This window comes from Arvicanthis niloticus, chromosome 1 (genome assembly GCF_011762505.2).
Source record: "Arvicanthis niloticus isolate mArvNil1 chromosome 1, mArvNil1.pat.X, whole genome shotgun sequence".
NCBI classification, from domain to species: domain Eukaryota; kingdom Metazoa; phylum Chordata; class Mammalia; order Rodentia; family Muridae; genus Arvicanthis; species Arvicanthis niloticus.
The window spans coordinates 1,503,415-1,528,358 of record NC_047658.1 but is presented as its reverse complement, the minus strand read 5'-3'; the positions used below and the strand labels follow the sequence as shown (position 1 = coordinate 1,528,358).

The following is a 24,944-nucleotide window of genomic DNA, read 5'->3' as shown; positions in this document are numbered from 1 at the left end:
CTGGGAAAACTGCAAAGCATGCCTGGGGAACTATCCAGATGAGCATAGCCTGTTGTCATTTGCCAGAAGAAAATAATTCCCGGAGCCAGACCTCAGAGAACTGTTGGGCCTTGGACGAGGTAACTCCATTTAACCTGTTACCTTCAGTCACGTAGGGCACAGGTAGAGGGCATGATTAACAAGTCTCTACCTCCAGAGATTTAAATATTAATGAATTATCAAAAGGCTAGGGTGTAGCTAATTAAGTTATTCCCTCCCCTTTTTCCTTCCCTATAAAATGAGAGTCCCCTGGCCTTTGGCGGGGGAAGCACGTACCACTTGCGTCCATTCACCATGCCATGAACAATAAAAGCTTTGGAAAACCGGATTCCATGTCACATGGTCTCTCCAACAGATTCCCAGCCTTTGGAACCCTAGAGCCTTGCCGATGGAGCCGCCGGCCCACCCATTGACAGCTGCCTGAATGTGAGATCCTCCACTGGCGGCGAGGGAAGCCTGCCCAGGACCCTGATGCCAGACCGCCCTGGGACTCTGCCGCCGGACTCCCTCCCCCCCGCCCGCTAGATTTCTTCCCCACAGAAAACAAATATTTCTTAGGAGGACTAATGTTCTTTTCTTGCTGTCTGGCAACTGTGACTTTCCTATAAGCCCCATAAGCCCACCAGGACAATTAGTTAATAGGTGGGAACATGTCCAGCTATACTATACTTGCTTAGAAACTAGGGAGTATCCCATTATTTCCTCAGCAAGGTGCTCTCATTGTCTCTCAGGATCTTTCTCAAAAACACATTTCTGGACAGAATCTCAAAGCGTAGACAGGGGCTGATATCCTTAATTTACGGTGGGATTAGTTACCCACCATAAATTAAGGTACCTACATGGTGAATTCACAGAAAACATTCTGATCAATTGCAGTTAGTCTGTATCTTGTGACTCCTGCACTAAGTGCCTAAGTCCCAACATGGAAATACAGCAATCAGTGAGGTTGTCTACTCTTTGTGTATACTGAAGTGCAAATACCCAGTGTGGAGAACAATGCAATGGGAAGGTGAGTAGGTCCAGATCCTTCTATACAGTTAAGTGCATATGGTAGGATAAGCCATGTACAGTACCTAGAAGCCATCAAGAGTCACTTACGATTTACATGGAGTTTAATGTGGGCTTTTTCAATATTTAATTCATTTCTTAAAATTTCTAGCATGTAAAATCCTGCATCCTCCTCAATGACATCAACTATCAGCAGTGATCCATTGGTGTATACCATCTCTCTTAAGCTGTATGCCATCCCAAGGATAGTGGAATTTAATGCTCTGCTGTATTCTGCAATTTTGAATTGATCTCTCTTATATGCTGATTTGTACCAGAAAAATGCTTGAAAGTCTTTTGGCATATTATGAACTAGGAGAAGAACACTTTTTCCTACAGCAACATTCTGAGGAACTGATTCAATCTTGACTTGCAAATGGTGACAGCAAGTAGAAAGGGAATCTAGACAAAAAAAGAGAAAAAAATTATCATTGGGAATATTGGCTTGTTGAGAAGGTGCTGATTTTTGTCATGAGCAAATAGATTTCTCACTTAGCCTAAAGCTACAGGTGTGGTATGCCTATCCTCCTTGTTGAATGCCATCAATATGATTTCCATTCTTCAGGTGCTGAGTGTTTCATTTATCTTCAAGGATCTCTCTCTCTCTCTCTCTCTCTCTCTCTCTCTCTCTCTTTCTGTCTTTCTCATTTTTCTCATTTTCCATGGCACTCTCATTTTCACCTAAGTTTGAAATAATGTTTCTTCTGAACTCTGTGAATTTTATTCCAATTTACTTTATAACTACAGATAACCACTCACTCCACCTGATGTATATGCTTGCTGCTCTACCCTGCAGCCCATGTTGTTTGGGCTGAATAAGGGCAAAAAGTCCGATCTTTTTCTCCATCTCAGGTATTAGAAAAGATTTGGGTACGGTAATGGCTGGCTTTAAGTATTCTTGACACATGCTAGAGTCCTTTGGAAAATGGAAGCCTCAGTTTAATATGCCACTATAAGATTCACCTGTAGTATATAATGTTTAAGGGGATATTGATATTTCAGTGTCCATACCACAGACATGACAATTCTGTGAATTTAAGCCCCACCCTGCACTGAACAATCCCAGAGGACTACTTACTATCCACGTAGAGTTGCACATGTGCTACTTCATCTTTCAGATCTGTACTCATAGTTCGTAGAGTATAGAATCCACTATCATACTGTGTGACCTTCTTGAGCAGCAGAGATCCATTGCTGTATACTGTCTCTCGACCACTGTGTGCAGGCCCTGGAACACTTGAATTTGTGGCTTTGATGTACTTGGCAACCTCAAATTTCTTCACTGCAACCACCCCTTTGTACCAGAAAAAGGATAGAAGATTTTTTTGGAGATTGTGAACCCATAGAAGAACATTTTCCCCTTCAGCAATTCTGGGTGGCACTGATTCAATGGTGAGCTTGGCATAGGGAGAAGGGTGCTCACATGTCCAAAGAGATGCTAGAAGAAAAAGAAATCCATATAAATCAGAATGCCTTTTGGTAATATGATGTCTTGAGCAGGTATGTTCATTGTTAAGCCTAACCATGTGGGTAAGTGTCTCTCTGTCCTACTTTGTGTCCCTGCTCTTGTATTTTCCTCTGCATGGTACTTGCTACTAAAGTGTCAGTATGGCTCTGACTTACTACCCTTTATGTACCTGCTAACATTTATTGTAGATTGGTATTGGGTTGGTGCCTCCTGTAAAATTTTCCTTACAAAACCTGTAGCTTAACTCTCTGACTTTTTGTTGTTGTTCTCTTCGTCTTGTGGTTCCAGTCAATACCTGACTTCAACTACAAGCTTCTGTTTACCTGCCAGTCTTCTAGTCATGAGAACTGTGATTTATTTTATAATTTTTAAGGAAATGCATCCTAGAAAACAATTATATACCTATGGATGAATCTATCTTGTTATAGGACACTGTATACCCTTATATTTATTTAAAATACTAGTAAGTTTGGACATACCATGCTACATTTCTTCAGGCTTTTTTTTTTTTTTTTACTTTTTAGACTTATTGAAAAATTATATTGTGTGTGTTCATGTTCATGGGTGTGTCACAGCGTATGTAGGTAGGTGCATGACATAGTACCTATTTTAAGGTCAGAGGATATGTTGAGTTTATTGGTTCTCATGTTATCAGACAATGATACAAATGCCTATGTCCATTGAACTATGTCACTGTTAAATACCTGCTTGATATTTTTTTTTGGTAAATCATAGCTGAGAACACCAGTTTCCAGAAATTTTTAATAGTGGTTAAGTTTATGTAAGAAAAATCTCACACAGTTTTCATATAGAATATATATACTAAAAAAGTTTAGTCTATAAAAAAGCCTTACCTTGATTAAGTCTCTTCATATACTCTTTGGCTGTGCAATGGTGGCTCTGTGTGTAAATGCTATGCACTATACAAATATGATGTGTACAAGATAATGCCTCATATGGATCAGATGTCTGTTTGTTATTGTGTTTGTTAACAACTCTATCTCTTAATGTAATAAACTCCATTCAAAACTGGTTAAAGTCTTGTCAAAAATATTTCACACCCATCTTTACCATTTCTTTGTCATTGTGAGCTTCCTGATTTTGAGCCTCTGTATGGTTCTGTGAATTCTCTCCTAAAAACATTGAGAATCCTCTCAAGTCCTTGTCATACTTGAATAATCTAGACAGTAGCATGATTTATTCTCATGATCTTCCTCACCTGTGAGAATGAGCTACTGACAGTTGGTGGACTGTGGTAGAATTTTGATCATACTGTGAACCCTGAGATTTTGTTATTTACTGGAAAATCCTGTTTCTAGTTGTACTGTTCAGCCTCACCTCAACAGCTTTCTGTTTATTTTAAACAGAATTAAATATATTCAACCATGGGTCAAGTGTCATGGCAAGCAACCAGTTTACAGGGGGTAAACATAGAAAAAATTTATAGAATATAAGAGGGAGACAGGAGGGTGGATATAGATACTCACAGGAAGAGGGAAGACATATTCAGTTGAAAGAGTTTTATGAAAGCAAAGGAGTAAGAAATCTAAATTGGGGGGATGTCAACTGAGGAAGAAGGGCAGCTAGGTGCTTTTTCTGCTTCTCTTAGTTAGCAGGCTTTCACCCAAGCAATTGACCCTGAGGCCCTTTTGGTAAAATTGATATTTCTTCAAAAAACACATTTGGTACACCAATGCATGCCACAACTATCATGATAGAAAATTCATGCCAGATACACATAAACTGAGAAGCCATCAGATTTGGTAAATCACCTGAAAAGTTCTCAAGGAGAGAGACAAGGATGGAAAATACCAAAATAGAAGGTTCTAGGACCCTGTATGTAATGCTGCCTTAGATGGCTTTAAAATATAAATAGATAATGGAAATATATCTGAGGTTAACATAATGGTGATTATAGTTACTATGTTTGTTAATTCATATTTTGTCCTCAATAGCCATAGATTTGCAAGTAAAAATAAGAAGACTACTCAGATACAGGGAAATTTGGACAAGAATCTACCAAACCACCACAAGATGAAACTGAAGAGGGGAGCCAAAGGTCATTAGAAAACCAACCTTGATTGATGCTCTTTATCCTATTTAAAATATTATAAGGAGGTTCAGAGTTTAAGAGTAAGAAGCCATCTCAAGTGTCATACCAAATACCAGCAGATTTGTGTTACTCCTAAAATTTACAATGATAGTCATTATAATTAGGAAAAAGTTCAAAGACAGTGTATTTGGCATAATTATAACACCTCTATAGATGTTTTAACTTTGCATAGTGAGCTTATAGATTTAAAGAATGCTGCTCTGCTAAGTGTTGATACAGCAGATACTGCTGATAAATTACCTATGGCCTGAAGTTAATATTTCCATTTTGGTCAAGTTTCAAGAATTGCATATATAGCTTGATCATGCTAGCCCTTTTTGTCCTGGGAATAATTTTATTCCTGCCCATCATGTTTAAGCTTGTCTTTAACAACATCAACATGTTAGCAGCCAAAGTACACGGCTTGAACCTGAAAATAGACCCCCAGACAGAGTTACTAATTTAATAGGCTGGCAAGCCAAGGACAAGTAAAATTCTGCACAGAGACTTAACAACCTAACACAGAAATGCATTGCTTTCAATAATGCATACTTCATGAGTAAGGAAGGCATTCTTGTCAGAATGACCTATAACAGGCTCAGTCTTGTTTATGAAATAAAAAAGAAGAGAGGCAGAAAGCCTTTGGGGCTGCTTGGCAAAAATCTGACATGAGCCAAGGACAGGAAAATGGGATGTTTGGCAGGAGTTTGACACTAGGCTAGAACAAAGAAGTAATTTCAGGCAGAAATCTAAATCTTAGGCTAGAACAAAGAAGTGGGCTTCAGGCATGAAAATGACTTTGAGCTAGGACATGGAAGAGGGCTCACATACTTTGGTCATCCTGATAAGCCCTTAGAAATAATGATCATGGGAGTGATCACAGAACTTTGTTTATTGCCTTGCTTGTTTTTTTACTATCTATGTTTATTATCTTGCTTGTTCCTTGACTATTTGCATCTATTTTATTGCTAGTTCCTCAACCTCGAACTTACCTTAATACTTGCATGTAATCAAAATGGTAAAAAGCAAAAAGGAAGAGGCGGATAGAATAGGGCATTTGGGAGGGAGAGTGGAATGGGGAAAGGGGATGACATCTGAAATGTAAATAAGTAGAATATCCAATAAACAGACAAAAACAAAAAGAAAAGAAAACCAACCTTTGTTAATCTAGTTACTATGTAAGAACTACCAGCAGACAATGCACACCCCCATGGTTATTAAAAAATTAAGTGAAGTACTATAAACATATTACATATGAGGAGATTCAAGTAAATGGTCATATTATATGGCATGCATTCACCCTGTGTGAAGCAGATGATAAATCCATGGGCAACTCAGAATATAATTTTTCCTCAAGACCAGAAACATTTGACTACAACAATATTTGAAGCTGATCCTAAATTACAAAGGTGAACATGTTGAAAAGAGGAAGCAAGGAACACAGAACAATGAAATAGTGCTAGAGGTATTAATATTTCCCAAGTTCAGTTGCTAGGTGGAGGTCAATATGCTAACTTACAAAGCCAGCTTAAAATTGATGATCACACCTTGGTTCTATGTCAGTTAGTAACATTATATTCTTGGGAAAAGGCTGAAGAATAAGGATTGAGGTCAGAGTCATTTACTAAATGTATACAAGCCCCCAAATAAATTTTCACTGATTTTTGCAAAGATTGACCTCAACTGTAAATAAAATAGTATTGGATCAGAAGTCCAACAAATATTAATTAAATCTTTGTCTCTTGAAAATTCTAATGCAGAATGCAAAAGGGTGATTAGACCTTTAAAGATAAGCTCAACACCAATAGATAGATGGATAAGAAATATGACTGATACCCAATCTCACATTTATGATGCTACTCTAAAGGGAAAAGTAATTTTTAAAAGTTTTAAGAAAAATCAAAATCTCAGATGATTTAATAATGGTAAGCAAGGTCATTAGAAAAAAAGGATGTAGGCAAGATGCTTCTAGGAATAATTTTTTCTAAACATAATCTAAAAAGTTGTCCCCACCCTTCTATAGTAGTCAGAAGGTGTGGAAAAGGCATCATTTAACTAAATGAATGCAAATTAACAAGAAACAGAAAGGTGACATTTTGCCATCCAAAAATACCCTAAGGGGCCTCATGCAGGTCCCAATATTCAAGTCAATTCGACCATTCCCTGTTAGGATCAGAGAAACTCAGCCACAAAGCAATTAAATGATTTGATAAGTCTTGTTTTTTTTAAAAAAAAAAAACAACACTGCTCTGGGTGTAAACAAGGATGGAACAGCTTCAGTAAATTAAAAAAAAATAGGGGGGAACAGAAAATAAGTCTTTTGGCAAAATTCTAAAAATTATCAGAGACAGCTGAAAATACAAATAAATGGATTTGAAATTGAAGACTAGTAGACACAGAAGCAAATGTAGCAATAATTTCAGCAAAACCTTGGCATCAAAATTGACCTTTTCAGGGGGGTAAATATTTAACTTCTATCTCTTGGATCTTCTATCTTCTATTGGATCATCTCAGGTAAAGCAAAATGTGAAATGGATAGGTGCCTAGGAACAGAAGGTCAAAAAGGAAAATCAAAGTCATGTGTGGCTAATAGTGCCATGAATTTATGGAGCCAATAAAAAACAAACAAATTAACATTCTTCTGATTTCAAAAACAAACAAAAAAATAAAGGATGCTTTTGAGCAAAATGTTAAAAAGAATTATCAAGAACAGTCACAGATTGTCCATTTTGTCCATAAGCAGGACATGACAAATGTTGGTCTTTCAAAGGTACCAAATGCCCTACCTTTAAAATGTTTAACTGACAAGACTGTATGTGTGGAACAATGGCCTATGACAAAAGAAAAATTGCAGGTTTTACAATAGCTGGTACAGGATCAATAAAACGCTCAACACGTTATAGAATCTACCAGCCATGAACTTGCCCTGTGTTTGTTACAGAAATCAGGGAAAGGGAGGGTGTTAACAGATTTTGGAGCCATAAATGACATGAATCACCCAATGGACTCTTTACAACATAGAATCCCATTGCCTTCTTTCTTACCAAGTCATGTCCTTTTACAGTAATTAATTTAAAATTGATTTACAATCCCTTTGCATAAGTATTATATGGAAAGGTTTTCTTTTTCATTACCTACTTATAATAACAGTTGTCTAATAAAGACCTGTCATTAGAAAGTCTTACCACAAGGAATGGTAAATAATCCTACCTTGTGTCAATATTTTGTACAAAAGCCATAACAAATAATTCATAAACAGTTTCCTCAATCTAAAATTTATCACTATATAGATGGTATCTTATTGGTTGATTCAGAAGATACCTTAGAAAAATCATTTGATGAAGTAAAAAGAATTTTGCCTTTTGGGAATTACAAATTGCTCCTGAAATAATATAAAGAGGAGACTTTGTTAATTATGTAAGATATAAGATAGGTTTACAAAAACATCACCACAGAAAGTACAGATCAGGAGAGGTCAATTGCAAACCCTTACTGATTTTCAAAACTAACGGAAAGATATTAACTAGCTATGACCTATAATTGGATTAACTACTCAAAAGCTAAGCAATTTACTTCAAACATTACAAGGAGATAAAGACTTGCATTGTCCAAAAAAATTAAGAAAAAAAGATGCCTATATATATATATATATATATATATATATATATATATATATATAAAATTTGGATCCAAAGATGGATTGTACTTAGGTTATGTTGCCTTCTACTCATTTTCCCAGAAACTGTAAACAACCTAGATGTCTCTCATCTGAAGAATGGATAAAAACAAGTGGTACATCTACACAATGAACTACAATTCATCTTTTAAAAACAAAGACATTATAAAATTTGAATAGCATATAGCAACTTGAGTGAGGTAACACAAACCCAGAAAGACACACATGGTATGTGCTCACTTATAAGTGAACATTAACTATAAAGTACAGGCTAACCATATGCTATGTTCTGCAGACCCAAAGAAATGAAGTAATAAGTAGGACCCAAGGAAAACAGAGAAAACAAAATAGTCACTGAAGATGGAAGGAGGGAAGAAACTGGGTGGGTAGGAGTTGAAGAAGAAAATGAGTAAGGGGATCAGGTATGGGGAAATGGGTATGAAAAGGCTGAGAGTAAGAACAGAAGTCAATGAAGGCCATCTCTGGTTCTACCTGGAGACATGGGACAAAGGAGGTTCTGAGAAGTGTGTGAAAATGACTTTAGCTGAAACTCCTACATCAGGGGATATGGAGGCTGAAGTGGCCACTTCCAGTAGCCAGGTGGGACTTCCAGCAGAGGGGGCACATTGACCCACCCAGTAAAACCTCCAACACAAAATTGTTCCTGCCTACAAGATGCTCAGAAGTAACAATGAAGCAGAGACAGGGGAAATAGCCAACCAGTGACTGGCCCAATTTGAGACCTATCCCATATAAAAAAGCTGACGTCTGACACTATTAATGACACTCTTCTATGCTTGCATGCAGGAGCCTAGAATAACTGTCTCCTGAGAGGATTAATGGAAACAAATGTGGAGATCCACAGCCAAACATCAGGCAGTGCTCAGCGAGTTGTGTGGAAGTGTTGGGGATATATTTGGAGGCAAAAGCATCAAGGACTTTACAAGAAGACCTACAGAGTCAACTAACCTTGGCCCACAAAAGCTCACAAAGACTGAGCTACCAACCAAACAGCAGGCATGGGCTGTGCCTAGGCCCCCTACATATTTATAGCAGATGTGCAGTATGGTCTTCATATGAATCCCCTAACAATTAGAACAGGGGATGTCTCTGACTCTGCTGCCTATCATTGGATCTCCTTCCTCTATCTAGACTTCCTGGTTTGGCCTCAGTGAAAGAGGATGCATTTATTCCTGCTTGAACTGGACGTCCCAGAATAGAGTTGTACCCAAGTAGGGCTTTCCCTCTCTGAGGAGAAGGAAAGGAGATAATGAGGGGAGGGATGTGTAAGGGTCAGAATGGGAGGAAGAGAAGGGACAAGGCCCAACATCAGGATGTGAAGTGAATGAATTAATAAATGAGAGAAAGAAAGAAAGAAAGAAAGAAAGAAAGAAAGAAAGAATAGAATAGAATAGAATAGAATAGAATAGAATAGAATAGAATAGAATAGAATATGACTCTCTTGCCAGCCTTTGGACCCCTTTCCCCTAACTGAGCTATGTTATCTAACCTCAGTAAAAAAAAAATGCACCAAGTCCTACTCTAGTTTGATATGCCAAGGTGGTTGATATTCATAGGTGCCCCATCTTCTATGAGGAGAAGGGGATGTGTGGGGGAGAAAACGGGAAAGGAATGGGCTGGGAAGAGAAGAAGAAGGTATGATCAGATTGTAAAGTAAATAAGTTAATTAATTAACAGTTAAGGGCTAAGTAATTTATTTCAAACCTTACAAGGTGATAAGGACATAAATAATCCAAGAAAATTATCAGATAAGATTGAGAAAGAATTGGCTCTGGTAGAAAAGGAATTGCAGGATGCACTATAGATTATTTGGATCTTAAGTAGGATAGAGATTTAGTTATTTTACTTCTACTCATTCCCCCACAGGAATTCTTATGCAGAAAGAAGATAATATCTCAAAATGAATACTCTCAGCACACAAACAGTAAAATCTTAAAGACCTATATAGAAAAAATTTCTGAATTAATTCTGAAAAAAATAAAACTTCATCAATTAGCAAAAATAATTCCACCAGAAATTATAGCACCTTCTACTACTGCTGAAATTGCCTCATTATGGACAGAAAATGAACATTGGCAAAGGTCTTGCAACTGTTGTGGGGGGGAGGTGGGGTTAGCAACAAATACCCCAGAAGCACAACACATTAGTGTTATTGTTGTTTGTTTGTTTTATTAGTTATTTTATTTATTTACATTTCAGATGTCAACCACTTTTCCAATTTCCCCTCCCTAGAAACCCCATATCTCATCCTCCCTTCTTTTTTTTTTTTTTTTTTTTTTTGGTTTTATACCATTTTAATTACATGGGAGTATTAAGGTCAGTTCTAGGTTGAGGAACTAGCAATACAATAGATGCAAATAGTCGAGGAACAAGCAAGACAATAAACACAAATATTCAAAGAATAAGCAAGGCAATAAACAAATTTCCATGAATACTCCCATGATCATTATTTGTAAAGGCTTATCAGGATGCCAAAATATCTGAGCCTACTTCCCTGTCCTAGCCCAAATTTATTTTCATGTCTGGAGCCTACTTCTTTGTTCTAGCTTAAGATTTAGATTCCTTTCTGAAATTACTTCTCTGTTCTAGCCTAATGTCAAATTCCTGCCTGAAGCCCACTTCCCTGTCCTTGGCCAGTGTCACATTCCTGCCAATGAACTCCAATTTTTTAAAGCCTCTACATTTTATACAGATGCAATTAAATAAGAAAAGGCGGGTTATATAAGTCACACACAAAAAATGAGTGAAGTGGCTCAGAGTTTTTGTTATTCAGTTAAAACAATCAAAGCTATGTGCCATTTTTTATGGTACTTTTAGATTTTCTGGAATCTCTTAATATAGTTATTGACTCTCAATATGCAGAGTTGTTTTACATATTAAGGCCCTTAAAATTATTCCAGATTATTCAATATGTCCAACTATTTATCCAACTACAACAAGTAATCAGAAATAGAATTCATCCATTGTATATAACATATCACATCCCATATGAATCTACCAGACCCACTTAGCACAAAATAATGATGAGCATATATTAATATGGAATGTGCTAGATTCTTCAGAATTTTATAAGAAACACAATGTTATCTGCAAAGTTCTGAATATTGCCTTAACAACAAGCCAAGGAAATTATAAGGAAAAGTGCTAATTGTTCTTTGTATAACCAAACCCTATTATCTGCATGAAGTAACCCAAAATGTACCCAAGGAATTCAAATTTGGCAAATGGATGTTTATCATTTTGCAGAATTTGGAAAATTAAAGTATGTACACCATCCATAAATACATGCTCAGTATTTCAATGGGAAACTGCTTTAAGTTCTGAAAAGTCTGATTTTGTAATTACACATTTATTCGAACTTATGGCTAATATGAAATATCTGTACAAATTAACAGTGACAATTCTGCAGAATATGCATCTAGTAAAACAAAACAATTTTTTGCATATTACAATATGAAGTATATTACAGTTATGCCACATAATCTTGCAGGACAGGCCGTTGAAGAGAAACTAACTGTACTTTAAAAGAGATGCTTAACAAACAGGAATAATAAAAACCACCAAAATATATTAACTTTAATTTTTTAAATACTAATGAGAAGGAACAACATCTGTGAAGAGACATCAGCTAGAAAAAAACTGCTGATTTAAATTGGTCTGTATATTTTAAAGATGCATTGACCTCAGAATAGAAATGAAAATATATGCTATGTTGGTGGAGAGGTTTTGTCTTTGTTTCCACAGAAGAAAAGTTGTGGATACCATCAAAATTGATAGAGCTTATATTTCAACAGGAAAGATCTCCTGAAAAAGGAGAAGCAGTAGTTCATCAGACAACTTGGTTATTCAGTCCAACCAAAATTATAAAGACTAAAAAAAAAGCCTTTATTTTGATCAGGCATAAATGATGATGATGATGATGATGATGATGATGATGATGATGATGATAATGATAATGATAATGATAATAATAATAATAATAATAATAATAATAATAATAATAAATTTCAAATGATATTTTACCAAAGGGTAACTTGCCTTATGGAATGGAATAAAAATGGGTTTGCTTAAACCACATGTCTTAGTTTCATGTTAGAATGTGAGACTGCAGATTGTAACATGGCTTATGCCATGTTCAAAATCAGCTTTCAAGTTTTCTTCTTTAAAAAAACAATATTTTTGTTGTTTGGTATTAAAACACAATTAAGGGGTTTAAAAGGTTATAAGTAAATTTAAAAGCTTATTAAAAATCAAAGTTGTTTTCTAAATATCTAAGAATTGGGTCCATCCTGTGCATTGCCCCAGGGCAGATCATCAGAATGTCTGCCCTTCTGAAAACCACACAGTCTGAAAGACTCCCAGGAGATCTGCTATACCCAAGGCAACAGGTAAGGGACTTTCTCAAATAATTGTATCAGTTGGGACCCTAGAGGAGCCCAGAAGATTAGGGACCCATCCCCTCTGCTCAAACTCCACCTCCCTTCTAGCCTGTGCCTTCAAGAAGAACAAATCATCAGCATGGTCAGCACATCTGCCCCTCTGAAGACACCACAGTCTGAAGGCCTCAAAGTAGACTTACTGCACCCAGGGCAACAGGTAAGGGGCCCTCCCAAATAACCACAGCTGGGACACTCAAGGAGTTTCTAGTGGAAACAAGACAGATCCCCTCCACTTGAATTCTACCTCCCTTTCCACCAAGTAGATCATCAGAGTGCCTGGCCCTCTAAAGACTCTACTTCTGAAGGCCTCCCATGAGATTTGCTGTACCCAGTGCAACAGACCCCACAGTCTGAAGGCATCCAAGGAGATCTGCAGCAGATGGGTCAGAGGTATCCCAGGAGACCTGCAGCAACACAGAGACACAGGAGACAGGCTCCAGAAAGAGACAACCAGGCCAGTTAAAAGATAACTAGAGGATAAGAGGCAAGCACAAGACCATAAGCAACAAAAAGCAATGTATTTTGGCACCATCAGAACTCAGTTCTCCCACCGTAACAAGCCCTGGATATCCCAATACACTGGCCCTGTCTGCAGCAGATCTCCTGGGCAGCCTTCAGACTGTAGGGTCTGTTGCCCTTGGTGCAGTAACAGGCCTTGATGCTGACCTAAAATCCTATCTCATGAAGGTAATAGAGTCCTTTGAAGAGGATATAAATAGCTCACTGAAAGAAATCCAGCAAAACACAAGAAAACAGGCAGAAGTCATTAAAGAGGAAACAAATGAATTTTTTAAAGAAATAGATGAAAACACAATGAAACAAGTGAAGGAATTAAACCAAGCAGTCCAAGGCCTAAAAATGGAACTGGAAACAGCAAAGAAAACACAAATGTAGGCAACTTTGGAAATGGAAAACCTAGGAAAGAGGTTAGGAGATACAGAGGCAAGCATCACCAACAGAATACAAGATGTAAGAGAGAAACTCATGTATAGAAGACACCTTAGAAGATATTGACAAAACAGACAAAGAAAATAGAAAGCATAAAAATCTACTAACCCGGCCGCTCGCCCCTCCTGCAGTCTGAGGCCTGCGGGTAAGTGCACCCAGGAGCCCCCCAGACACATTCTGGGGGATCCATAGAACCCATAGCCAGTGCTAGCACGCCCCGTCCGCCGCTCGCCCCTCCTGCAGTCTGAGGCCTGCGGGTAAGTGCACCCAGGAACCCCCAGACACATTCTGGGGGATCCATAGAACACATAGCCAGCGCTAGCACGCCCCTTCCGCCGCTCGCCCCTCCTCCAGTCAGAGGCCTGCGGGTAAGTGCACCCAGGAGCCCCCCAGACACATTCTGGGGGATCCATAGAACCCATAGCCAGTGCTAGCACGCCCTGTCCACCGCTCACCCCTCCTGCAGTCTGAGGCCTGCGGGTAAGTGCACCCAGGAGCCCCCCAGACACATTCTGGGGGATCCATAGAACACATAGCCAGCGCTAGCATGCCCCTTCCCCTGCTCGCCCCTCTTGCAGTCTGAGGCCTGCGGATAAGTGCACCCAGGAGTCCCCCAGACACATTCTGGGGGATCCATAGAACCCATAGCCAGCACTAGCACGCTCCTTCGGCTGCTCGCCCCCCCTCCGGTCTGAGGCCTGCAGGGTCTGAGTCCCAGACCAGACCTCTACCAGGTCAGCAGTTGTGTGGACCCCGGATTCCACCTGAGACATACTGGAAGGTCCGCTCAACCCAGAGCCACAGAGGAACAACTGAACTCAGAGTGTCAGACAACATACCCTGAGATATCCAAGAGGAGACACTGCACCCAGAACAGCAGACATCTAGCTGGACTGCTACCTTGGAGGCACCATATCCTGAGGCATCCTAGAGATACCACTGCAATCAGGGCAGCTGGAAAAAAAACACAAAGACATCTGGACTCCTAGAAGACCAAACAAAAGCGAGACAACTGGAAAGACAGGCTTCAATCAGAGACAGAAGTACAGGTAGCACTAGAATTAACCAGATGGCAAAAGGCAGGCGCAAGAACTTAAGTAACAGAAACCAAAGTTACATGGCATCATCAGAACCCAGTTCCCCCATCATAGCAAGCCCTGAACACCCCATCACACCAGAAAAGCAGGATTCAGAATTAAAATCACTTCTCATGATGATGATAGAGGACTTTAAGAAAGACATAAATAACACTCTCAAAGAACAGATAGAAACCCTTAGAGAGGAAACACAAAAATCCCTTAAGGAATTACAAGAAAATGCAACCAAACAGGAGAAGGAATTAAACAAAACCATGCAGGATCTAAAAACGGAAGTAGAAACAATAAAGAAATCACAAAGGGAGAACACCCTGGAGATAGAAAACTTAAAAAAACGATCAGGAGTCATAGATACAAGTATTACCAACAGAATACAAGAGATGGAAGAGAGAATCTCATGTGCAGAAGATACCATGGAAAACATAGACACAACTGTCAAAGAAAATGCAAAATACAAAAAGCTACTAACCCAAAATATACAAGAAATCCAAGACACAATGAGAAGGCCAAACCTAAGGATAATAGGAATAGATAAGGGGGAAGACTCCCAACTTAAAGGACCAGTAAATATTCTCAACAAAATTATAGAGGAAAACTTCCCTAACCTAAAGAAAGAGATGTCCATAAATATACAAGAAGCTTACAGAACTCCAAATAGTTTAGACCAGAAAAGAAATACTTCCCGCCACATAATAGTCAAAACATCAAATGTACAAAACAAAGAAAAAATACTAAAAGCAGTAAGGGAAAAAGGCAAAGTAACATATAAAGGCAGACCTATAAGAATTACACCAGACTTCTCACCAGAGACCATAAAAGCCAGAAGATCCTGGACTGATATCATACAGACCCTAAAAGAACATAAATGTCAGCCCAGACTACTATACCCAGCAAAACTGTCAATCATTATTGATGGAGAAACCAAAATATTCCATGACAAATCCAAATTTACACAGTATCTCAACACAAACCCAGCACTTCAAAGGATAATTGGTGGAAAACTCCATCACAAGGAGGGAAACTACAACCTGGAAAAAGCAGGAAAGTAATCTTCCAAAAACCGTAAAAGAAGGTAGCTACACAAACATATCCCCACTGCCAATAACAAAAATAACAGGAAACAACACTCATTTTTCCTTAATATCTCTTAATATCAATGGACTCAATTCTCCAGTAAAAAGACATAGACTATCAGACTGGATACGTAAACAGGACCCAACATTTTGCTGCATTCAGGAAACGCACCTCTGTGGAAAGGACAGACACTACCTCAGAGTAAAAGGTTGGAAAACAATCTACCAAGCAAATGGTCCCAAGAAACAAGCTGGAGTAGCGATTCTAATATCAAATAAAATCAGTTTTCAACCAGAAGTAATCAAAAAAGATAAAGAAGGACACTTCATATTCATGAAAGGAAAAATGTACCAAGAAGAACTCGCAATTCTCAACATCTATGCCCCAAATGTAAGGGCACCCACATACATAAAAGACACTTTACTAAAACTTAAAGCATACATTGCACCCTACACAATAATAGTGGGAGATTTCAACACCCCACTCTCAGCTATGGACAGGTCATGGAAACAGAAACTAAATCGAGACACAATGAAACTAACAGAAGTTATGAACCAATTGGACTTAACTGACATCTATAGAACATTTCACCCTAAAACAAAAGAATACACCTTCTTCTCAGCACCTCATGGTACCTTCTCGAAAATAGACCATATAATTGGTCACAAAACAGGCCTCAACAGATACAAAAAGATTGAAATAATCCCCAGCACCTTATCAGACCACCATGGATTAAGACTTGTCTTTGACATGGACAAAAACATCAGAAAACCGACATACACTTGGCAACTGAACAATGCTCTACTCAATGATAACTTGGTCAAGGAAGAAATTAAGAAAGAAATTAAAGACTTTTTAGATTTAAATGAAAATGAGGACACATCATATCAAAACATGTGGGACTCATTGAAAGCAGTACTAAGAGGAAAAATCATAGCTCTAAGTGCTCACAAAAAGAAAGTGGAAAGAGCATACATCAACAACTTGACAGCAAACCTGAAAGCATTAGAACAAAAAGAAGCTAGTATACCCAAGAGGAGTAGACGGCAGGAAATAATCAAACTCAGGGCTGAAATCAACCAAGTCGAAACAAAAAGAACTATACAAAATATCAACAAAACCAGGAGCTGGTTCTTTGAGAAAATCAACAAGATAGACAAACCCTTAGCCAGACTAACCAAAGGGCGCAGAGACAGCATTCAAATTAATAAAATCAGAACTGAAAAGGGAGACATAACAACAGAAACAGAGGAAATTAAAAAAATTATCAGATCCTACTACAAAGGCCTATACTCAACAAAATTGGAAAATCTGGAGGAAATGGACAATTTTCTAGATAGATACCAGGTACCAAAGTTAAACGAGGAGCAGATAAACCACCTAAACAGTCCCATAACGCCTAAAGAAATAGACACAGTCATTAAAAATCTTCCCACCAAGACACAGCATCAGAGGATTGTCAACTTGCTCTCCCCCCCCCACTCCTCTTCTAATATCTCAACGCCCATAATCAGCTTGAAGAAGCTAATGATGAGTCAGCGCCCCTATTCCCTGGGCATGGGGACTAAGGTGGTAAATGTTGGGCTGTCTCCCTAGGGAAAAGTAGTGGTTTTGTCGGAATAGAGAGGATTAGCTAGGGTTTATTGCATAGCCATAACCTATTTGTAGAAATCTGTATAATTAATATCAAGATGAAGATATAAATTCTTAAATGGCACCAATTTACTTTGTTTACAAATTTTAAGGTTTTCATTGGCATGAGCTTCTTAGTGATATAAGAGTGAGATGAATATTGTTACTCTCATAGGCATTGTACCAGTATAACACACTTAGGAATACAAAGCTTAGACCCAGTCCTTCTTTAACTTTTTTAACTGATTTGAGATGGTCAGCCTGTGAGTTAAGGGACTATAGCAAATTCAGGACTTGGAGTTTATTATAAGGGTGTTCTCTATGTTTTATTTAGAAATAGCTGAGTGGAGTTAACAGGCAAGAGTCCAGATTACCTTACATGGATAGCTGGTTTTCAAAACATCAGAAATCCTTAGAATTGACATGACAAACATTTCAGTATTAATGTTCATTTTCATTAGAGACCTGTCTGCTCCGGACAGCTTCCTATGTTAAATTCTAAGAAGAAATTGAGCATCCTTGGAGTTACTCCAGTTGTGGTGAGACAGCCACTAGGCAAGAATTGCCACTTTCCTTCTACAGACAAATTACTGTCCAGAAAAGGACACACTTGCCGAATAGTCGACTGATTATATCTGCCTAGACAGAGTAATCAGCCCTTAATAATTCTGCAGCACTAAGGTCTGTCAGATGATCCTGGGCCAGAAGGCAGAAGAACAGATGCTCCAACGTTTTGAAGTAGAGCGAGTGTCCAGGTGTTCAGAGGTCTCTATAAATTGGCTAAGTTTAAGAAGCTATGCTTTGTGCTTCCCACAATTATAGTTAACTCAGTCATTCTGAATTTCTGACGGGGTTGAAAACTTATAGCCTCATAGCCAATCCTGGCTATTTACCTTGATAGAAAAGATTTGAGTGGATGGTCATCAGCTGACATTCATCCTAAAGCCAAGGAAAAAGCCAGGTTCAGAACTAAGTGTTTTAGTTAGGATAGATGACAGAGGTGCTGGTTAGTCAACAAAAGGATGGACTGGGTATTAGGACTATCTTGTACCTCACTGGTACAAATAGGCATAATTATGCTCTAATTGTATTTTGAGAGAAAAGTTTCCTTTTAACAGGAAGGGTGATGTGTAGGAGGAGCTAAGGTGGGAGGAGTACTGAGAGGAAGAAAAGGGGTAAGAAGAGGAGAAGAAGAAGGAGAGGAGAAGCTAGGTGATGAAAGAGAGATAGAGGGGGGAGACAGGGAAGCAGATGTTCATGTATCTCCACCAGTCAAAGATAGTTGATATATCTAGGTTGGGTAGTGGGTTACACCTCTGATTGAGCAATACCAAACTTATAAAGCCTATGATTAACATTTCTTAAAAAAATGTATAAATGCAAAATGAAAAGGGGGCATGGGATAGGGGTTTTCTAAGGGGGGGAATGGGGAAACAGGATGGTATCTGAAGTGTAAATGAAAGATCTAATAAAAAAAATAAATAAATAAAAAGAAAAGAAAAAAAAAATCTACTAACCCAAAACATCTAGGAAATTCAGGACATAATGAATAGATAAACTCTAAGAATAATAGGTACAAAAGAGAGTGAAGATTTCCAGCTCAAAAGACCAGAAAACATCTTTGACAAAATCATAGATGAAAACTTCTTCAACCTAAAGAAAAACATGGCCATAAATGTACAAAAACCTATAGAACACCAAATATATTGGACCAGAAAACACTAAATGCTCAGAACAAAAACAGAAAAAAATATTAAAAGCTGTAAGGGAAAAAGGCCAAGAAACATATAAAGGCAGACTTATCAGAATTACATCTGACTTTCTAAGAAGGCCCTAAAAGCCAAACAAACCTGACCAGATCATAGGGCCCTTTACTGATCAATCCACCTAGATTGTGGTAACAGTAGCCACTGGACAACTGCCCCAGGCCTCTTCTGCCAGCATGTTCTTCACAAACAGGATGCACCTTTGCATTGACTGCTGTGTTCTACCTAGGTAGAATTGCCACTAAGCTGACAACCATCTAAAGATTAGCTTTGGACTACAAATAGCTCAGGACATTCAATTTGCCAAGTTCATAGGAGACTGACAGGAAAATTTTACAGAACTTTGAACTCAAAAATACTTCATCCCAAGATTATCAAATACAACCAAGCTAGACATCATGGAAAGCTGTGAAAAAATACTTCATTGCTGTAAATGTTGAGGGCTGCTCCTTTTAACACAACATTAACCATTTTGTATTCAGTCTCTATTATGCTTATGAGGTAAAATTAAATTCAGGCTCTCAGAATCTACTTCCCAAAGTAATTATCCATAGCTAACACTAAAGAACGCTACTAATAAGCCAAAAAGTTATGGTTGAATCAATTGTACCCTGTTGTCCCAATGTACTGAAATTCTCCTATTCACCACCTGTCCTCCACTCTTCTTACTTCACTCAGGACCAATCAGTTTAAAGATTAGCTGAGACTACTTTGTCTAGCTAGCCAAAAATATTATTCTACTTCACTGCTTGGCTTCAAACTTTGAGCCTGGTTTGTCTTATACAAGCCTGCCCTGAGGGAGAGACTGATTAGAATTTTCCTTCTCGTGGTCCTGAACATCTAGTATTATGCCATGCATTCAGTAAGCTATTCTTGCTTAACACAGGTTGGTGCACATATGGTTTGTGTGGCAATTTCCAGAGCACAACAGTAAATAATTTTACTGTATTAGAGTTAAAATCTTTTCTTTTTAGTTAGACAAAAGAGGGAAATGTTGCAGAAATTTTGATCACACTGTGAGCCCTGAGATTGTGTTATTTACTGGAAAAACCTGTTTCTTGTTGTGATCTGACTCTGCCACAGCACACACTTTTAATCCAAGAGCTTTCTGTTTACTGTAAACAGGATTAAAGACAGTCAGCCATAGGCCAAGAAGCAAAGCAAGCAACCAATTCACAGGGACTGAACATAGGGAAAAAAACAGAGAGTAAGAGGGAGTCTGGATGGCTAGAGAGATGCACAAAATTAAAAGGGAGGAACATTACATTTGAGGGGTTTTTGAGATGATATATAGAAGGAGAACTTCCTTCTGGAATATTGACTGAGGAGGAAGGTAAACTGGAAACATTCTCTGCTTTTCTGAGCTAGCAACTTTTGTCCCAGCATCTAGTACCTGGTTTGAGATTTTACTTACTCCAAAGAGAAAGAAAGAAAAGAAGTACACCCCTTGAAAAGCCATAGAAGAGTGTCTCCCTGGTCTCTGAGACCTGACCAGCCTTTTCACTGTGAAACTTGTGCTACATAACCGTTCCCAAACTCTGTTGTCCTTTCCCCTTCTGAGCTAAGCCTCCTCCCAGGCAGCAGCATCTCATGAGTCCCATGAGCTGTGGGTGGGTCTGTGTTCAAAACACTGATCTACCCCCTCCACTCTCAGCACTGCCTTGTGTCCCTCTCCCCTTTGTCTCTTTATATTTTAGTTGTCCACACCATGCTGTAATCAAAAAGCTTATAAGCATTCTTGTGCCCTGATAAGACATCAGATTATCTCAGGGCTGACATCTGCTGCGACCTGGATTTGGTCTGTCAGCATCAAAGAATGTCTCTGTGCTTCCTGTGTAAATCACAAACTTAACTGCACACAGAGTTTACTCTATGATCTGTGTTCTTTAAAGATGGAATTTCTTTTGGCTGAAAGGGGACAGAGATTCCTATGAAGGCCCCAAAGGGACAAACTGAATGTGAGTGGTACATGGAGAAAGGTACAGAACTATTCTCAATGGAAACTTCTGACCCAAGACAAGTGTCAAGACCAGATTTGTGGAGTTTCACACCTTAGGTTTATAGCTATAGGAAATATGATTCCTGGAAAAGGGGGTAGGCTCAAGTGTCCCTTGAAGACTTTCAAAATGATTCTTCCATTTTCTCTGCTTCATGAGCTGTGTGATAGTGTAGGGCCTAACAGGAGGTCTAATCTCCATTCCACCTTCACCCTTCAGTCAGTACACAGGTGGAGGACCATGAACAGGCCCTAGAGAGATTTACATACTAATGAGGTACCTGAAGGCCAGAGGTGGAGCTGATTAAACATTCCTCCCCAACCCCTCCCTCCTTCTCCCCTCCTCTTTTAACTCAGGTCCATCCTGGGTTTTAAGGGGTATGCATCTAGATTCATCCACCATCCGCCATGTGAATAAACCAGTCTTGGAAACCCAAGGACTTTCTCCTGTGTTGGGACAGTGCCGCCATGAGGAACCATGAGGAGCTGGTGAGAGGCTTTTAGTTAATGAGCAGCCAGGCACTACTTCTAGCTAGAGGAACCCAGAGCATTCCCAGCTGACTACCCACAGCATGGCAGGAGGAACCCTGGGATTACCAGCCTTATTTTTTCCCTACATGATGGGTCTGCCCATGTGTTACCTGGGCTTTTATGGATGCTTTAGACATTTGTCTAGGTGATTTCCCTTGGCTCTCATATCTTTCCTAAAGAAACTACATAAGGGAGAGAATTGAACGTCATCCCCTGGTAATGTAGGGGTTTTTCCTGATGCTCATCTTTTTCAGAGGCCCCCATTGCTTTCTCAACCAGGCTAAATCTTTGTCTCTTGGAGTCTTCCTCAAGGACATATTACTGGTGAGAACCCTAAGAATTTCACAAAAAGACCCAACATTTTTGCATTAAGAGTCTTTCTCACCTATACATTCCTGAAGAGATGGTGATGTCCTTGGCTGATTTAACTACCATGTGTCTACCTGTCTGCAAGATGAAGTTAAATGAAGGATTCTAATCTATTGCCCTTATTCTACATCACCTGTGTCTTGCAATAAATGTTCAAACACCAAAATAAAGATACAATGGAGAAGGAGATATGCACAGGCAGGCCTGATATTATTTTGTGTGTCTAGTGAAACGAAAGCCACCAGTCACCCAGATTTTACAAAGAATTACTTACAGTACACGTTGAGATATATGGATGTTATGGATAAAATCTCTGCATGTCTGTTTATGATTCGTAGGCTGTAGAACCCTATATCCTCCTGGTTGACATTGTAGATCTGCAGGGATCCATTGCTGTACAAAGTCTCTCTACCACTGTGACCAGGCCCCAGCACAGTAGTATTAGTGGCCAGGGTATATTGTCCAATTTGCGGGCTCTTAATCCTTGTTCCTCTGAACCAGGCTAAGGTTACAAGATTCTCTGGCAGATTGTCAATACGTATGAGAACATTTTCTCCTTCAATCACTTGGGGTGGCACTAATTCAATGGTTATTTGTGCAGTGGTAGGCAGGTGCCAGCAGGTTAAAAGGGAGGCTAGACAGGAAAAGAGGAAAACAATCAATACTGAACAGGTGTATTTATCACTTAGCTTAGCTATGTGGGTAGCGGTGTGCCCATCTTCCTTGATTAAGGTCAACAACATAACCTCTACTCCCTCAGAGTGTCTATGCCCTTTCCTCTCTATGGGATTCTTTGCTCAGTTGCAGCCTGATTCACTGCTTAGTATCTCCACATCCATCCTCATTAAAAGAGTATTTGGTGTAATTGTCAATTTGACTCTGACCTAATCCTCTAGAGTGTCTTTACTTTCTGATCTTTTTTTTCTGTTCTCTGTGGTTCTAGAGAAAATGTGACCTCAAATCCAAGACAGTCTGATTTCTCATCAGAGTTTTGTGAGGAGCTGCATTGATCTATTAGTCTGATATCTTTAGAAGGTTTAATTCCTCTAAAAGACCCAGACACCAATCAAGGACCAAAGGAAGGAAGGAATGAAGGAAGGAAGGAAGGAAGGAAGGGAGGAAGGATGAAAGGAGAAAAGGAAGGAAGGAAGAAAGGAAGGAAGGAAGGCAGCAGAAAGGGAGAAAGGGAGAAAGGAAGAAAGGGAGAAAGGGAGAGAGAAGAAGGGAGAGAGGGTGGGGTAGGGGGAGGGAGAGAAGGAAGAAAATAGAAAGGAAGGAAGAATTAGAAGTAGGGAGGGAGAAATGAAGGGAGGGAGAAAATCTAAGGAAGGAAGCAATGAGAGGAAAAGAAGGAAGGAGGAAGAAAGCAAGGAGGGAAAGAGAGAAGAAGGGAAAAAAGGAATGCCCATGAGTTTATATTTATTGTTCCCAGGTTTGGCATTAACAACAATAATTGTACTGAAGTTTGATTTTATTTTTTTTATTTTCTTAGGTGTTATATGTGTTTTGTAATGGTACCTGTCTTACTGTGCACATATGTGAGTTTATGCAACAATGCTGTGTGAAAGAATATGTCTCCTGGTGGGAATATGTACAGGCAAATTTGTCAGCACATGTGTGGAAGACAGGATTGAGTTTTCAAAAGTCTATTCTCTACATTTACCATGTAGGAGTTAAGGAATAAATTCAAGTTGTCAGACATAGAGACACTGAGTCATCTCACTGCCCCATCTGTTTTTTATTTTTATTTGCAGAGTCCCTCTGTTATAATTGGGAACATCAATATTCAGAATATGGCACCATTATGACTGACTTGTGACTTATGAATAGTGAGTGGTTGGGGCATTTCACTTTCCTCATCATCTCCTGTCTCCTGAGAGCTTCTAACTGCTGAGCCTCTGTCCCTCACTGTATCTTCTGTCCTATGGCTGCAAACAAAAACTCTAACTCTCATTTTGGGCTCCTGTCCTCTTTATGACATCCCACATGGCTTTTAAGTTTCCCTACCTCCATACTCAGAGAGTAAGTACCCTTACCTGTGATCAGAAGCCCTTCCAAGTGGATACACCACTTGCAAGGAAGTACAGAAGATGCTTCCATCTCTTTTGGATATGCCGTCCTCCCTCTGTGGAGAAGAGTTTTAGCTCTAGCACAGCACTCAAGTTCTTCTGTCTTTCCTTCTTCTTAGCAGAGCTTCTCCCAAGGAAGAGCCACTTTCCAAGATTCAATGGGCTGTGGGTGGTGGGGTCTGTATACAAGGTACTGCTCTGTTCATTCTACTCTCAGTGCTGTCATGAATCCTTCTCAACATTTCTCCCTTTATGTTTCACCTCCAATAAACACACTGAGCAACAAAGCTGATAAGCATCCCCATGCCCTCAGAGAATAACAGCTCATCCCAGTACTAACATCTGCTGAATATGAGCCTTGAGCGTGTCAGCATCAAAGAGGGCGTCTCCATCCTACCTATGTGTCATTTGGACATATAGACTCATCTGAGAACCCAGTCTGCCCTGTGTCCTCAAGTGCTCTGGGAAGGTGAGATTCAATACCATCAGGAAGATGACAAAGATGTCTCTGAGAGCCAGAAAGGGGAAAGCTGAATGGTGACTAGGAATGAATAGCAACCATGTATCACTGTTGTTACCAGTCAAATAGTCCTGATCCAGGAGAAATGTCCTATGGTTGTGTGTGGAATTTCATGTCCTCAGTGTTGAGGTGATATGTGTGTCCTAAAAATAACTTTTTC

The 24,944-nt window shown here is 39.1% G+C and overlaps 1 protein-coding gene across 1 annotated transcript in view; it reads right to left on the bottom strand.

Moving 5' to 3' along the window:
- Positions 1–24,295, bottom strand: part of LOC117714232 (cell adhesion molecule CEACAM5-like) — a 44,157-nt gene extending 19,862 nt beyond the window's left edge. Inside the window, exons 1-4 of the mRNA XM_034510929.1 lie at positions 24,232–24,295; positions 22,470–22,829; positions 2,165–2,524; positions 1,138–1,488 (exon numbers count right to left, since the gene is read on the bottom strand). Coding sequence (XP_034366820.1) covers positions 1,138–1,488; positions 2,165–2,524; positions 22,470–22,829; positions 24,232–24,295 — 1,135 coding nt within the window. The remainder of the gene's footprint in view (positions 1–1,137; positions 1,489–2,164; positions 2,525–22,469; positions 22,830–24,231) is intronic.
- Between the last annotated feature and the right edge of the window lie 649 nt (positions 24,296–24,944).